At 39.8% G+C, this 18,380-nt stretch overlaps 1 protein-coding gene across 8 annotated transcripts in view; it reads right to left on the bottom strand.

The window, feature by feature from the left end:
- Window positions 1-14,305, bottom strand: part of LOC122993732 (receptor-type tyrosine-protein phosphatase mu-like) — a 160,945-nt gene extending 146,640 nt beyond the window's left edge. For 7 of the 8 annotated variants that reach the window (XM_044368128.1, XM_044368131.1, XM_044368130.1 and 4 more), the window contains exon 1: window positions 13,801-14,304. In XM_044368128.1, the coding sequence (XP_044224063.1) occupies window positions 13,801-13,873 (73 nt within the window). In that variant the 5' untranslated portion in view covers window positions 13,874-14,304. Of the gene's footprint in view, window positions 1-13,800 lie in introns of all 8 variants that reach the window. The other variant, XM_044368129.1, reaches the window with a different exon arrangement.
- Between the last annotated feature and the right edge of the window lie 4,075 nt (window positions 14,306-18,380).

Here is an 18,380-nt window from a genome sequence, read left to right as displayed (position 1 = left end):
TTACTCGCGCGACTTTAACTGCGGGATCATTTGTGTTTATTCGCCCCAAACAGCCAGCGAGCAACAGCAGGCAGCTGTTAGTCCCCAACCAGCACGGTGATGTTACTGACGCTCAGGAGCATATGGATGGACTGTTGTGCTCACATAAGACAAAATTATTTCCCACTCATGATAATGTGTGAGAGGAACAGAAGTAACTCTACTGCTGACGCATCGCTCTGGATTCCACCATATTTCTCTTTTGGTCGTTGCCTTGGCAATGAGCTTCCATGAATTTGGGGGGCAGAGCTTCTGAAGGAGCACGAAGGAAGGGGTGTTTTTGTTTGAGTGTTTAGTTCAAATATCAACAATCTTTTTCCAGAATGACTGACTCTACCTTTAAAGGATAGGCCTACATTTTTTAAGTCTGTCATAAAATATACTGACATGTTCTTATGTATCTTGAAAAAGCTATTGGTTGTTGTGATTGTTCCCTCTGTCCACACTGGAAGAGAAGAGATTCTAAAGGAATTCCTTCAGCATTATGACTTAAACAAAACAAGTGGATATATTCAGAATTAATACTTTTAGTGCATAATTCCCTCCATGCGTTTCCACAGAAAGTGTTGCCTTGCTGAGCTGTGGCAGAGGGACTGTCACACAAAGAAGGAATTTTATACTAACACATACTGATAAATTATCATGTTGTCTTCAGCTGAACTTTGAAAGTAATTCCTGCACAGAATGAGGACTTTGGATTTGTCCCAACATCAGGAGGGGATTTCTTTCTTTCTTTGTATATTTATCTATCTGTCTATCTGTGTATTTATCTGTCTGTGTATTTATCTATTTGTCTATCTCTGTATTTATCTATCCGTCTATCTGTGTATTTATCATCTGTCTGGGGGGATTGGATTTTGAGATGAGGACGCAGATAAGGTTTTCCTCTACTGACTCTTCCATGAAGATCTTGTTTGTGCAAGCATTGCTGCACGGTGGAACAGTGCACTACCACTCTGAGTCTGCTAAGTCTTCCTGCAGGTTTTTTGTAGTCAAATGAGGGTTTTGATTTGCCTTTCTGACCAGCATATCAACAGTTCTCTCAGAGTTTTCTTGGCCTTTCAGATCTCATCTTGACCTCCACAGTTCCCCTAAACTGCCATCTCTTAATTACATTTGGCACTGTGGAAACTGCAAGCTGACAACGCTTTGCCATCTTCTTGTAGCCTTCCCCTGCATTGTGGGTATCAATAAGTCTTACACAGCTGCTTAAAGGAATCCATGGTTGCTGAGTGTTTGCACAAGGTTTGAAGAGTCAGAATATTTGTAAAGCTTTGAAATTGGCACCAGCTGACATTTCTTAATGACAATTGTTGACATGCCTCAGGCCTGACGAGCTGATTAAGGTCTGAGACCTTGAAAAAGAATCTGAGGCTTCAGAACTCTTAGGGTGCCTGAACTTTTGCACATGCCACAATGTTTTTATTTTTTATTTTTCTTCAATTTATAGCATAAAAAGTAGTTACTTTTTATGCCATAAATTGAAGAAAAATGTTTGCTGGTGTCTTTTCCATATCCTAGAGAGACTGTGCTTACATCTTTTCAATTAAAAAAATCACTAAAATATGTTATTTGTCAAGGGGTGGCCAAACTTTTGCATACAACTGTATCTGTCTGTGTATCTATTTTATGTTACTTGTTTACTTGTTTGTTTGTTAAAATAAATTCTTATAGCAGATATTCATGGTGTCATTTTTAACTGAAAAAGTAGCACATGTATGAGTATTATGGAGGTAGGTATTGGGTAATGCAGGGTTGGGGAGGAAATGCCATGAAAAAAAACCACTTATTTTTACTTCACTTGGATGTTTGAGCTTCACTGTGCAGAATGAAGCACAGTATTTGCAGAGTTTGACACTAGAAGGCTGTTATTTTAATGTATTTTTTTAATGTAATTTTAAGAAATATGTGAGTAATTAAACACATTACACAAAGTATTCAAAACAGAGTATTTTTATAGATCCTAAATCATGTCTGCAGGGGATATTTAATGAATAAAGCATACATTGTGCATCTGACAATAATTTAGGTAGTTTTGAATTTAATGTTCAACAAAATGATTAATTTGTGTCCACTCCAAATATCAAAAGCAAATCATTACAACTAGAGTTTCAGTGTTATGCTGAACACAAAAAAATGTCTTAAATTCTGCATTGGGAAAGGGAAAGGCCCTTCTTGTTTTTATTAAATATATGTGGTTTTGTATTACTAATCAAACATCTCCTAGTTCTGGCAATAGACATGGTCAGTCATAGGCAGATATTGGGGTAGCTCTGACAGAATACTGGGTCAGCCATTACTTTTTACAAGCTGTCAACTGGCTTACACATGGGCCAGTTCTGGCAAAACTGGCCTCCGGCGTTGGGCCAATTTGTATGGGCCAGTTCTGGCAGTTTTGTTAGGGTGATTGCAGCCCAATGCTGGCAGTGTCGGTTAGGTTTTGGCACCCAGACTCGAACCAGTATAGGCTAGGTCTGCCATTTTTGTTGGGGCAATTGCGGCCCTATGCTTGCAATGCTGATTCATTTTCAGCAGCCGGACCCGGATCAGTGTACTTGGGCCGATTCTGGGGCGTCATTCAAACAGGGTTTGACAAGAGTCTGGCAACTGTACTTAGGCCGAGTTATTTCTTCTGGCCTGCCGGATTTGGGCCATTATGGGGCCAAACCATTTTAGCTACCTTGGAAAGCAATTTGTATACCCAAGTGACAAAAGAAATGTGAAATGTGAGACATACTCACTTTTAGTTGTTCTTAAAATATCAACATGTCTTAACATGCGGTAAACATGAAAAATCTGAAACTAATCTTGGAGAGCTCATGTTCATCAGATCAGATGGTGAACTACAGTCGTAACTCCTCAGTTATGACACGCCTGACTCAAAATGGCTAGGTATACTGTTGGAATCATATGTCCAAAGCTATTTCCTGCAACAACCACACAATGACTACTTTTCATGCGGTTAGGAACTGACTGTTGAAAACCATGGACCAGTCAAAAACAATGACATTAGCTCTGGTAATTACCATTGCCAGGAACACAAGCCAAACTTACTGTATATCAATTCACAGCAAATGTCATTTTATTATATTCCTTGCTTAGAGTTATGGTATGTAGCCAAAAGCTCTCTTGCTTCCCTTCAGTTTCATTTGATGTATGTTAGCTAGCAACACGCTAACAGGGAGCCAGCAGGCTTCCAACCTGAATGCATAACAGATGCGTTACTAATTTTAACCATTTACACTGTTTGTAGGATGTGAATTGCAAATTAAAACTAGTAGTACAGCTGCCAACACCATGACAACCAACAGAAAATAAAACAGACAAAGAAATGTTTTGGTTTGGTTAAACAAATGTATGTGTGTACAGTATTTAACAGGAAAACACATGGTTTGTGGTGTGAATCCAGCTTCTCTGGATTTTTTCATGTCCCTGCCATTTTGTATGAATCTCCCTTCTACCTACATTCAGCTGAGATCCTATTATGAATAATGCCCCATTTAGTTCTGGGAATGGCAATAGGGAAATCCTCAGTTAGCCTTGGGACTTGCTCAAAGACTTAGTAGGACAGGGAAAAGATATGTTTGCATTTTATCCAAACCATAGCTTCAGCAGTGGGTTATAATATTCACATGACAGAAACATATTAACACTGTGTTCAAAACATTTTAGTTGTAGCTCTTGAGGCTATAGCGCACAAAAGACAAATGGACAAACTGCTTTGAAAGTAAAAAAAATCCAACAAAGCAAGATTGTTTCACTTTAATATGATGGTTCCTTCGAAATAAAACAAACATGTCTAGTTAATTCTGTTCTAACTTGTTTAAGTCTAATGCCAATGAGGCAGGGGGACTGATGATAACACTGTAGAATAACCAACTGCTCCTGGAGGCTTTCCACATTAATTACTCTTCCTTTTGCCCTGATACCAATAAGTCCCTGAGACATCACATCAAACTGAATTTATCCTCTCGGCCGGCAGCATCCTATCATTACAATCAACTTGTCAGATTTTCACCGGTTTGTTTATTCAGATGTGCATTATTCCAAAAACATGTGTTTTCAACTTTGTTTCCGTTTGCAATGCAGAGCTGCACCCACACTCCTAATGACTCCTGTGCCCTGTAATTTCTTTAGCGTGGCAAACTCTGATTACAGGGTGGGAGTCAAGCTTCAAGCCAAGCATCATCTTTTCCAGTTATTGTTTTGTGTTTGCTCTGTCTTTAACGCAGCTCCTGCAGCTGTGTGTCTCACTAGCCATTTCAATGAAGTAGTGTTTAACACCAAAGTGATTTAGTGAACAGTCCGCTGCAGTACCGCCCATAGCTACTGATTTTCAATGCATTGTTTGCTCAGGCACGCAAATTAAACAAGGAAAGTTGAAACCAAGTTGACATCAGTGATGCTGACCAATGGTCCCTGATAGTGGACGGTCAAGCAAGAAGTCAAGTTGTCAGCAGAAGAGATATTAATGGATTTGACTCATGTCAGATTTCACTCTTCAGAGTTAAAAGACTTTCATAGGGACAAGCACAAATGAGAATATAATTCATGTTTTGATAGGGGGATTGCCACATAGTTTAAAAACTAAAATGGTGATTGACCACTTTATCACCACATAATTTCATTCACATAGGCAACTTCCAGTTTAGGGGCATAAAGGGGTCATTCACATCATTATCCTCATGTTCCGAATGTTGAGCAAGAGACAACAGTACATCCTTTCTACAACATCGTTCCCACCATCGTATTCTCCCTCCTTCCCTCTAATTCTGAAGGCACGAACATCCCCCCCCTCAGGCTCCGACAGCTCCAGAGTGACCACCCTGCGTGGTGCGGAGCGTACAGTAATGCCATTAAACCTCTCCCTGGGGAGTCAGTCACGCGGAGGTTTGAGCTTCGGGCCAATACAAAAGAGACCCATTTGAAAAAGAGCCAAGCCCAGCCTGAGGAGGTCAGAGGGCTGTTTACAGAACAACAGTCTCTTATCGGCTGTATGCTTCCCTGAGGAGTCTCCACCGCAAACAGATAACAGCCTCCAAATAGGCGCCAGAGTGTGACCGATAGGAGTATAATCAGGTACATTCTGCTGTGGGAGGAAGAAGTGGAGGATAAGGGTGGATAATAGTGTGCTCGACTGTTAGTGGTGAGATTGTATGCTAGAGGGATACCTCTGCATTAAAAATATACAGTAGTGTTGGTAAATTATAGCTGAGTTTTGCTACATGTGCCTCTCAAAAGGCCATAAAAATGTATATGATACTAATGTTGTTTTTTTCACATCCTAATAACCATTATTCAACTGCACCACCAAGGCCTAATTCATCCTCAGGGATCGCTTCATTATTGAACAGTTAAATGGTCAATAGGTTCAGCCAAGGCAGCTTTTAGCACAAGGGCCAATAGACAGTGTAAAAGCCAATGCAAATAACTGGCACTCAAACAAGGCCTAATGCATTAATGACTACATGGCGTGCGCTAATGTGACGGCAACAGATTCAGACTGACAGTAATGGAGAATTTTGCCCCTGGTTATACTCATAAGGCCCGAATGGGGAGAGGAGGAGGGATGTACACCTGCCTACTGTGCGAGCCTTGACAGAATCCTAATAAATAACAGGAGACAAGGTGAAACAGCAGTAGCAGCACACCCCCTCCTCCCACTGCCACCACTACCACCAGTCGTGTGAGCAGAGGCATCCTACGCAGACAGCTTTTTGGCACGAAGCAGAGTCTCCTCCAAGTTAGCGGGTGCACTTGTCCCATGAAGGAGGCAACTTGAAACTACAGAAAAAAAAGTTTGCCCTGTGCGTGGCTCAAAATTTCAACTACGTGACTCTGGTGTCAAAGTAGAGGCGAGAGCTTTATTTGACAGACTTGAAATTAAGCTTCACACTTTCAGGTCAAGTCTATACGCTCACCTGAACCAAATATCAAAGTGCGCTCTATCAGAATCAATTTCGATTCACATAATAACCCCTGGGTTATAGGCGATAATGCTGAATAGAAACCAGGTGATTGAACAGCAGGTTTCCAAGATGTGCGAGGGTCGGGGTCAATGCAGTCTGAGGGTAAAAGCGTTGGTGCAGCTGCCAGTCATTGGTCACAGATAAAGATTTAATTCAGGATAGCAGAAGTGAACATTTGCTAAATAAAAAATTAAAAGTCCTTTTTAATAATTTTGTGCAAAAGTGAGCGGACACGCCGTAATGTCCTGATTTAAACTGCTTCTCCTACTCCTCCCTCATTCCCCTCCTCCTTCTCGTCACCATTAATAACAATTGAGACCCTTGGAGCATTAATTAGTGAAATTTTCCTGAGCGCCTGGACTCTCTGAGCCACCTACAATGAATGCAGACTTCTGTAAACATGATCCGCTGCATAGTAAGTTGTTGTTTTTCAACCATGAATTTTTTTTTTCTTTTTTAGACATGGTGATGAGATCACAGAATTGTTCGAGCATGCCTAACACATACACACACTCTGTTTCTCTCTCCCCTCAACTCTTTCTCTCTTACAAACACTCCCGTCTCTGTCTCTCACTCTCTTCATTAGGCAGCCCCTGTGCTGGCCTGTGTGCAATTCATTAGCTTTTATCCTCTTCATTTGAAGAAGGAGCTGTGTATAATTAGAGCATCTCTGTTTGTCCAGCATCCTTCACACAGTCACATCTCAAGGCCAATTATCATTCTGTTGCAGAGCTCCCAGATAACATAGCCACATCAACCGCCTCGAGAATGAACTTCAAACTATTACTGCCTCTCAAGAATGTAAATAAAATCACTTGCAAATCAACAGCTAATGATTGAATGTGGAGTGGCACTCCAGGGATATGAAGATGATGAACCATATTGGTAGACTTTGCGTTCGAAGAGTTTACTCACTTTTCTTATGGCTTGGAAGTGCTCGTGACAGGCGACAGTTAACCAATTTCCATACTTAAAGTGTGGACCATGAGTATTTGGATGGTCACATGTTTTGTTGAACTCCAGCACTTTGACCTCACAGTTAGTCATTGTTTCGCTTCAAAGTGCTCTCAGCTTAATTTGAACTTTAAGCTTTAATTTGAGCTTTAATTTCACGTCAATTTTAGGTGAACGGTGTAGAAATCATAGTTTTTTTTATACATAGTCTCCAAATTTTAGGTAGATGCAGCAGGACAATGATCCTAAACATACAGTCAAAGTAAACAAGAACCCTTTTATGGTCAATTGTGGAATGTTTTTGACCAGACAGCAAGGTCAGTCATCTGACTCAGTCCAGTTGATCATGTGGACTCCTCCTGAAGAACAATCTGAGGGAAGAAAAAAAAAAAAGCCTCTGATACAAGCAAAAAATGAAGATTGCCACAGTAAAGGCCTGCCAGAGCATCACCGGTGAAGATTTCCAGTGTCTGCTGATGTTTGGGGGTCACTGATTAGAAAAGATTTGACACCTAATTAAATACATATTAAATATGATGACAACAAAGAAAGATAAGCTCTTCAGACGAATTATATCAAAACTCTTCATTTAGTCTTGCATACTGGTTTAAAATTCTGGTTTTGACCTCACAGGGTCTTCATCAGGGTGGACATAGTAAAAACTGATTGATTACACCTGGTACTGACAGTAGACATAGACATTATTCCCCTCACATAATTTAGTGATAAATACACATATATTTAAGAGCACTCTTGGGTTCCCTGGATGACTACATGCAAAACTAATTAAGTACTTGGACTCTGCATTTATTTTGTATTTGGAGGATTAAATATAATGACTTAATTTTAAGTTTATGTTAAGTTTTCCAATTACTTTCTGTGCCCTAAAATTGAAGTCATATGTATTAAAGGACCAGTGTGTAAGATTTAGTGGCATCTAGCGGAACGGACTTGGCAGAAATGGGTTAATATTCATGAGTATGTTTTAATTAGTATAAAGTCCCATGAAGATAAGAATTGTGTTTTCGTTACCTTAAAATGCCTTATTATCTACATAGGAAGTGGGCCATGGATGCATTGTAAGAGCTGGACAAGGCTCTGCTACTCAGCCTTACAGCCAATTTTTCCCAGTGGCCACTCGTGGTATTGCAGCCCAAAAAGCATTTCCCCATAGACCACCATTGTAAAAGAGATGTCTGTAAGACTGTTGACAGGACACCCCGAACTGCAAACAAGGTCAGTTATGACTTTTTCTATTATGAATTTTGATCCATGGAGGTTTAATATTTGTAAAACATTCCTCAAGTGGAGAAAAATGATTTTAAAATCCGTGACGTCATCACAATGTAAAGTCTATGGGTCGAATGGCGACTCACAGGCGGGTCCAGTGGAGGAAACACCACTGCACATATTCAATGAGCCACACAATGTGGAAGCAATCCCGGAAGCTAGAAACTCCTTTTGGTGTATGCACCAGCCGAGCAATTCTTATTGGACTGAATGGGCGTTATTTGTGGTCCAGTATCCAGCTCTTATAATACATCCATGGAGCGGGCTCTCTTCCACGGAGACTGCCATGTTGCACCGCCATGTTTCTACAGTAGCCCAGAACAGACAAACCAAACACTGGCTCTAGAGAGGACCTTTTGCATTTTTTGCGTGTTTCACGGCCACTGTTGGCTCTCCTACGAGCTTGGAAGGGGAGGGTGGGGGGAAGTGTATTCATTTGGTTGCAATCTACAACCTCACTGCTAGATGCCACCAAATCTTATACACTGGTCCTTTAAAAGGGCCCCAGTCCCACACACTGTTTGACTTAGGAGGATGTGAACACCCTCATATTAAAGCTGGGAGTCAGGACTTTATCCCCATAATCATTGTTTGATTTTAGATCCAGTGTGCTGGAGGATAGAGCCAACACATCATATCACTGTGCAAATACAGGCTGCACTATGTGCCACCTTCCTAAGCCTATAATACCACTTCAATTAGATTTTAGATTTTTGTTTTCACTGTGGTTAAGTATTATTTACAGTATAAAGTATAGTAAGTGGCAAAAAAAACACTGTAACAAGGTTTAGAAAGATGAGAACAAAACAACCTGTAACACCATATTTGAATAAATCAAACTAATCCTTGAAAAAAATAAATAAATAAAAAAAACTTTTGTGCATTATATCTTGATTATGATACTTGCTGCCTAAATTAATGAAAAAGTCCACGCTTGGTTACTCATGCACTGCTATGTATCATCAATCTGCGATTTTCAAGGCGTCTCAGGAGTTATTTTGTGATGAAGTGTTGTTTACTTTTTTGGTGTGTCGACTTTGCCTCAACCTCCCTTATCTTCTACTTCAGTTCGTGATTTCCTACATTTCCTACAATCCCTTGTGGCAGCTTCCAGAGAACAGATGCTGATTTTTCCCCCATTGGAGCAAAGCTGAATAATGTGTCAAGCTGTGTGCCCTTTACACAAAATGCAACATGTTTTGTTATTCTGTTATAATAAGTCTAATGAGAATGGGAAAATATCAATATCTTCTTCTTATATTATGATTTTTTCCTGATATCACTCGCAGACATGACACCAGATCCTGACATTTGCTGCTGATGCTTCATATAGCTTTTTTTTTTTTTTTTTTTCATTTTAATTTTGTAATGTGGATGGCCCGGATATATGATAATATGATATCAGGTTGTCAATGTTTGGCCAGTAATCTGTGCAAAGACGGAATGTGTAACTCCAAAAACAAAATGGATATTTGCAAGAAACATTGTGGATGGCTGTTTTGCAGGAGTATTACCAGCAGTGATCTCATTTTTTCCACACAGACATATGTTAGACATCTCTCCTAGTGAAAAATGGATAATATTCCTGTCAGTCTAGTCACTTCAGATGAATACTCTAAGTCTATATATCAGCACTTAATATGTGCAAGTTCTTAAAGTTTAGCTTTTAAAGCTGCAGCCATGTAGGCTGGGCTAGAACTGGGCAATATGGACAAAATCAAATATCACAATATTTTTGACCATATACCTCGATATCAGTATTGCAACAGTACTATAGGGATGACTATTGGTGCTTTCACAAAATATTTACACAATGAGATTTTTGTTTTGTAATGTGGATATAAAGTGGGCAAATACTAGAAGAGCTAGAACAGTCTGGTAAGTTCAGAAAATGACATCACTTTATTGTAATGCAGCCTTTAAAACCAGGAAAAGGCAACACTCCTGCCATATCACGATGTTACAATATCCAAAATCTAAGACAATATCTAGTCTCATGTCACAATATCAATATTGTATTGATCTATTGCCCAGCCTTATCTACCAGCCATGAACAGTCTTAAGACAGCTCTGCTAACAAACTCAGCAGACCCTTCTCTTGGAAGGCACACATGTACCGCAGTGTTTGAACAGCTTCAGTAATCCATGTGTTTCCCCCACCTTCATTATCATCATAATAAAAGTGTCTGAAAAGCAAAGTTACAGAAGAATGTAGACACCTCACTTTCTGCTTTGTACTATCATCAATCACTGTGGAGCTTTTTTTTCTTCTCCTACAACATGGTTGAAGCCATCGTAAAATAAAAAAATAAAAAAAATCACATGCATATTTAATTTCATTCTCCACTGGCTTACACAAAGGAAACTGCCACCCTTCAGGACACCTTTCGGAAAAGTCTCTATTAAATCTGAGTCAGCTGGGAGAGGAAAAAAAAAAAAAACATTTCATGAGTGAAAAACTATCTAAATTATTGCCAGACTTCAAATGAAGTGCTGTTTATCTTCCCGAGCAGCCAATGTGTTGTTTTACTCCTTAGTCACAGCTTGGATGGCAATCAGGATCGGTCAACCAGGACGCTATCAGCAGCAGTCACTCCGCAATGACAAACTACAGCTCTACACTCCAAGCATGGGCATTATTCTCAACACACGGCTCGCCCCTATCAGAAAACAAGGCAGGTTTTATGGCTGCTAGAAAAGGTGGTAAACATAACAAAGCGCACAGCTCCCTGGAATTTAATGTGTTCGGTCAAAAGACAGAGTATAGATATCAAAGGCCAGGCCTTGTAGAAAAAAAAAAAGCTGTCCTCATAATGTAGAAAACAGAGGCACTGGCCATACACAACAAGTGATTTATAGTGTTTTTTTTTTTGCTTTCTCTCTTAACCTAGAGCATCCAGGGGCCATTGTGAATGCAACAGGGACGGAAAAAAAAAAACCAAAAGTGCAGCTCATCTCCACCATGCCACTGGGAGAAGATATGCAGGTGCATAAACAAGTTCACACAGGAAAAGATGAAACTGATACTGTGTGATTCTGATTGTGGTATCGGTTTGGTTTTTTTTAATGCGTAAATTAAAAGACTTCCAAAAGACTGACTCCCTGTGATCAAATTGTGGCTACGCAGTCACAGTGCACAGAAGTAGACTGGTACTCTGGTTACCTCAGTGATCTAATTATCACACGAGCTGATATCACATACTCTCCATAACAAATGTCTGGAGCTGCTCATATTTAGCCTCTACCTCTCCATCCGTGTGTGGCTAATCCGTCACCTAGCCAGAGAGAGTAAAACACATCCAATTGATTTCTTCCTGGTTTACATATTTACACACACACTCATGCAATTAGGAGCACATTTATCGATGGTTTCGGCACCGCTGGGAGCCCTGCAGTGCAGCCCACTCCAATAAATCTCCCAGTCCTACGGTTGCCAGCGGGCAAGATTGATAAACCTCACACAAAAATGGACTGGGAATACTTTGAGCTTCAGGGTAAGAGAGTTCTCAGTCACTAGAATTGACCCATGGGGTTTATATTGGGAGATAAAAAAACTATTTATTTATAATAAAAATGTTTTAATACATCTTCTGTAGGTCTCTGACTATGCTCTTAGCAAGCTGTCCTCTGTAAAAACATCCCTGAAGTGAGAAGGAGCAGTTTGGAGAAAGTAGGGATGCATAAATAAAATAAAAATGTAATTTATTTAGCAGCAGAGTTGTTTAGTTAAATCAAGGTTGTGATCAAACTGAAATTTCATCACAGCACAGACTCAAATAGTTTCCAAAGTGCATCTGAATTCTGATCTATGTGTCTGACTCCGCAGACCTCCACTCTGTGCAGTTTAACTTCATCATCTGGGTATCATATTATATGTGTACCATGCTGCCCCCAACAGGCTCTCTGAAAAATGCATCAGTAGTCGTCTACTGAGCCCCACAGCATCCAACTATAACTGAAACCACACATAACACCACAACTTCGCCTCACACACCGCTCCCTCAGCGTCTATGCAGGATATCAAATCAACAACACTCAAAGATAAAACCAGCCTATTCCACATATTTATGAGCTTTTTCAAAGCAACTCCAGTTGTATTGACAGCATGGACCACCCTTAGACTGGACATCCATTATCTATACATTGATTGGCATGAATATAGGCTAATGTGCCTTTTTCCACAAAGATAATGCCAGCAGAAATGACCCCTTTAGGGGCTAAATTAGACTGAATGTTAAGTCCCCCTGGGCAGTCTACGACCATTACACTGGAAGTGAAAGTCTGCACTATTATTTCAGTAATTCTAATAAGTCAATTCACTATATGGTGCTAATCCCAGAACTTTTTCTCTCACACAGCTTTGAATAGACCTTCTGCAAATGAAAGCTGTCTATGTATGAATATCATTAATTTGAAGAGAAGTGCTGGATGGGAAAGTTTGCATCAGTCAACCAGTACAACAGCAAACCCATCAAAATTGAAGTAAAACTCCAAAAGATTAAAGATTAAAATGACAAAGCAAACACTTTTCAGAAACATCTTGAGACAGAGCGCGTGCAGGTGAAACCGTTATTTGCCAAAACAATGACAGGTTGTAAAACAGATTGACTTTTTAATAGCTGGTTTCATTCAAATGTCTTTTTGAACGCGGATACCGGCTACACATAAACAGTTCTACAGAAATATGTTTTATCAACTATTCGTTCTTTTACTGCAGTGAAATTGAAGTTAAGAGGAAAATAGAAATTACAGAATACCCGTTATACACAAGCTGTTGTAGAGGTGTAGGCTTGTAGACATGTGGAGTTTGTTTTTGCGCTTGGACTGAAAAACACTAAAACCTGAAACGAGAAGCACTCCGCGCACCCAATATAATTCACATTGGGAGTTTTAGGTGAGGAACAACACTTTAAGGTGACTGTAGCCGATGTCCACATGGTCAATGGGACATTAGAAATAAAGTTCACACCGAGCTCGCGGTGAAATAGCCTAATGACCGTTAGGTCTTATGGAGTCGCCGCGCAAACAGCAGCGCACGGTGACTCTTTGGTGCGTGAATCCCTTGAGGTTAATCACATTAGACAGCAACTTATCAAGATAAAGTTAGACACAAACACTGAACACTAAACTTGTGGTCATGTGAATCGTGCCATTGACAGCAGGGGAGTTGCTCCGGTGCCCGTAGCGCACCTGCTCGTTACGCGCAGCAGCTCCAAAAGGTGAGATAAACTGTGACATTCATTTGACTGCTGATCAAGTGTGTGAAAAATTCATTTTTCCTGAATGCATGTTGTATGTTTTTAAGCTTATTTTGTCTTTAAAAGGCCATCCTCTAATTACTTATATACTTTACCACCGTTACATGTGCTCGAATTTACACCATAAATATAATTTAAAGGCTTACAAGCGAAAACTGCTGCTTAAGTATCAGAAAAAATAGCGGTCAAACTGAGTTTAAGTGCCTTTGACCCTGCACTTCGTCCACCGGCTGTGGCATAAAACAATACATGTTCTGTACGTGCAAACATCTCCAGGTAATCCTCCTTACCTTTAAAAACTTCCCCTCGGACGGACAACAGCAGGGTTATTGCAGCAAACAAGCAATTGATAACTTTATCCATGTCGACAGCGCCGTCGTAGCGTTAACCCCCAGCTGCGGGGTTAACTGGCAACTCTTCTTTCTTTATTGCAACTTGAATCCTACCTATACTTTTAGGTGTGTTGTATCTAAAGTCTTCGACCTGCCCTCTGTCCCTTTGGCGTGCTGTCGAGGGTGAGAGGACACGATCGCCGACACGGCTGCTCCTTGCCGGCTTGCTCCACACTTGGAGGAGGAATGTGAGTGAGTCCTGATTGCTGAATTACGCATGGATTGAGTGGTCCGGCAGCTCCAGGAGAGCAGCGGCTGTGTGCGCACTGTCTGGCCGGTAGAGGGCACGTGTGAGCCCCGCCTGTGTGAATGAGGAGACAGTCGGAGGTGTCCCCTCCTCCTGACTCCGACCGTGACTCTATTGGCGTTTATTTGGTCCAGCTGTGCAGACTGAAGGCAGTTGAGGTAAAGTAGTACAGTTAACTTGGATTATACAAGAACCTGTGAGCTGTTAACACAGTCAGTCGTCATTAATTTAAGGTTGTAAATAAGCATCAATCAATAGTCACTGATCTTGTGATAAATCCTATGACCACCAGCGTGTGATCTCTAATATTAACGCAATTTGCTCTTTAATGTTGTGTTTTTTTAAGCTTCGGTTTTATTTATTCATTATCCTCATCATATTTCATGCTTAGATGTGCTTAAGCAAATATAAATTCCCTTACTTTGCCAAAAAGTCGTTCACAAACATAAAAATATACGGTAGCTATTTTATGATGATGTTACTTATGTTTGAGGTCAGTTAGACCCCAGAGAAGTCCAACTCCCTGTTAGACCTCTTATGAATAAACTGTTATAAAACCCAAATAACAGAAAATCAAATGGATAATTTGGGGTTTGGGAGGGAAATGCTGCTTAAAGTACTGTATGATATATTAAAATCAATAGTATTTAACCGTGTTAAATGAGACACCAAGCAGTAATGCATAATTTTCTGTAGCAGACTTCTAAAACATGTCATCACTCCAAAATTATGTTTATAATCGATTTGAATAAAATTAGGAAAGGTCATGATAAAGGTGATAAAACAGTATGTTTTTTGAAAAGGCTCACAGCTGCCATCATATTTAAGACTGCACAGGATCTCAGTCTTTTGATGAAGATCATGTGTTATGATCAAAAGCTCCCAAACAGCTACTAAATTAACCTTCTGGTCAGATTGCTTTGAACTTCAGCTTTTTTAGCCAACATGAACGAGAAGTCTTCCTCTTGAAATTTGACAATACCTTATAACAACCGGGCAAACTCATCATCTGCTGATGAAGATCATGTGATATGCTCAAAAGCTCCAGAGGGGCTGGCTAAATGGATATTTTTCTCAACATAAATCAGAACTTTTTTAGCCCTCATCCTCATACACCTCATAAGAAGATGATGCCTCCTAATATATTATATATCCTACTGAGTTTTGTTTAATATCATCCTTTGGGAAAACCTTAACACAAGTCGGCTTGGTGCACCAGTCCCCACAATGTAATGAAATAATGTAGCTTATTGACCCCTGTTAAAGTTTTGGTTATGCCAAGGTGGTGATTTTGTTAATAACTACACTTAATTAAGTAAATAAGCCTTTTCATGCTCAACTTGACACCTTAATTTATGAACTTAATATAACTTACTAACTTAAAATCTGCCAGCTGGCTTCTTAATCATAGTTCACCTTGTGTGTCCTTTCTGATCATTGATCCTATAAGGAAAACCCGGGCTGACATTCAAGAGAGCCTCATCGGTTGACCTGGCAAAACAGATCTGCATCATCACACTTTTTTTTTTTTCCAGCTTTGATGAATCAATAATGATGTCCTGCTCTTATATATGCAAATATTTGTTCAAAATTAGTCCTATCTTAGACGGTAAGTGCAAACAACGGCAGGATATCCTCACAGCAATATCAAACAGAGGGATGGAGAAGCAACTAATGACAAAGTCAGCCAATGTCATTCCCTTATTGTTTTTGCATGCATAAACACACATTTCACTTGTAACAGCAGTTTTCATAGCTAATTAAAATGCAGGCAGATTGACATGAGTCCACATTTAGTCTCAAAATGACCTTGTGTTGCCAAGGATATATGGCTCCATTTGTTGTTTTTTCCACAGAAGCACTCCAAACAATGGCTGAGGCATTTCATAGAAACACCACACGCCTCTTTGTGGTCTTTAGGTATTGTCTCGGCTGCAGCAGTTATGTTGCCAGGAATGTGTGAATACAAGTCTGAGCAAAGCTGTCATGGGAATTGGTGAGAGTGTAAACTCCTCCGATTGGATGGACTGACAGATGGATAACATCATTGTTTGCGCTCACAAATGCTCAGAGACAGAGAGTGTGTTTGCGAGAGTGTGATTGAGGGGTGTGTTTCAGTGGCTCTGCATAAACACAGTGCTCAGTCATGTTCGACAAATATATCATAATGATATTCTACTCTTACTGAGCAGTGATGGTAAAAACAAGCCCATGTATCAATTACATCATTAAAAATGATGTATATTAGGCTGCCACTTTTTTTTTTTTTTTTTTTTACCCAGTAACCTTTCAAAAGCTCACTTTCATCACATTCTCAAAGCAAGACACAGAAAAGCTGACATTACACCAATTGGATAGGAGGAAGTGCCTCCAAAATTGATGCCAGACCAGGATCAAAAGATTTCATATTTAGGCCTCAAAGGTTATGACAGTGACTCACTGTTGCAGATTTCTGAACAACACTCTGAGCTATTGAATAGGTAATTTGATCATGGAGAGCTGCCACCAGCCATGGAAGAACCTGTTGGCCTGCAGCAAATCTATTCTCCTTCATATTTCTCCCTGCAGGGACATTTCAAATCAGTTACAAATATGAATGATGGCACATAGTAATTGTCATAAGTGGCAGTATAATGCTGTTTGTCAATAAATGCCAATCACCTCACCCTATGTGAGGAGACTCAGTGTGAGTGAATAAATCACCAAACTTAAGCTGCACTCCAAAGAAAGACTTATTAAGCCTCCCCTCATGTGGCTGCCAGACAACAGTGATTTTGTCATTTAATTCCATTGTGATTATCCCGTGCCTTGATTGTCAAACGCTCAATACGAGATTGATTAGCTGTCCTTCATTATGGGAAGTCACTGGCTGCTAGTGATGCTAAACTGTTTTCTAAGCTTCGACTTATGAAGGCAAAATACCTTTTGAATGAAGAACACGGGTGCCAATCTGTGCTCACCCAGTTGTTATATCTCGCGCAGTGTGTCATTATAAAGAAAAGTTATCTGAGCGCACAGCAATTAAATAGGGTACGCAAATCCCACAAAGCCTGCTAACTGCAGTCATGTGTGATCCCCAGTGTACAGCTGACCTCGGAGTGAGTGAATGCCTTTCACTGCAATGAGCTTGATTTTCAGGCAGCATATGATCAGTTCAGTTAAATGCTACATTGGTTAATGTGTGTTTTTCTGAACTGTACACAAGAGACTATTTCATCACTCTAGTTATTGAGTTACAACCAAGTTTTAACATAAATACCAGATGGAAAACGTCTATTTCTATGTATATAATGTCCATTTTATGTTGAACAAGTGACACAAGTAGACAAAGTCATTGTATTGTCTCTGGTGTAGTAACATCACCACACAATACATACCTGAATTCAGGTCATCTGACTCAAACTGATGCAATATCTTTATAGGTGCTTTATTTGACAACATGTCCCATGATCTATCTAGGACAAAGACTTATTCAGGAGGGGTTCATTTATCATGAATGCATGGGTTGTGTGTATGTGTGTGAGCAAGAGACACACACACACATACACAGAGATGGTGAGTGAAGTAGCTCAGTATACACTGAGTGATGTAATAACAAGTTCATACCAACAGAGGTCACTTTTCTCTCTTTTCTGTAGCTCCACTTATTGTCACTGTGACTGGTAAATAATGTGTATGACCTTCTTAAAGGTGGTGACATACATGTATACCTCATTAAAATCTGAGCAGCCAAGTTGACACAAATTCAGTTTTATTTACAGGAGGAACCTGGCGGCATATCAACAGAAATTAGCTGTACACATACATTTACACTATCAAGCACACATTCACCCATCACATAACAAAGCCTTAGTAGTTGTCGGGGTAGTTAGAGAAGTATGTGTGTGTCCACATAGCCACTGTCCAGTGATGTGACTAATCAAGTCTTATAGTGGAAAAACAGAACAATAGGGATCACTAATCATTCAGAATAAATCCTCTTATGTATAGAAATGACTACAGAGAAGTGCTGATGAGCGGGTTAATATACTAACATAATGCGTTGGCCTTACAGTTGTTGAATCTTGATCATTAACTGAGAACCAGATTCAGAAAAAACAGGGAGCTTGACAATAGGGTTACGTGATATGATTGAAAGCAATATCACATATTAACAAAATAACATTTCTGATAGCTTTATGCAGTATATTACAATATGGAAAATGGATTCAAAAACTCACATAAAACAATA

The sequence above is a fragment of the Thunnus albacares genome, chromosome 12 (genome assembly GCF_914725855.1).
Source record: "Thunnus albacares chromosome 12, fThuAlb1.1, whole genome shotgun sequence".
Taxonomy (NCBI): Eukaryota; Metazoa; Chordata; class Actinopteri; order Scombriformes; family Scombridae; genus Thunnus; species Thunnus albacares.
The sequence above is the reverse complement of the archived record's forward strand: the minus strand, read 5'-3'. Positions and strand labels throughout refer to the sequence as shown.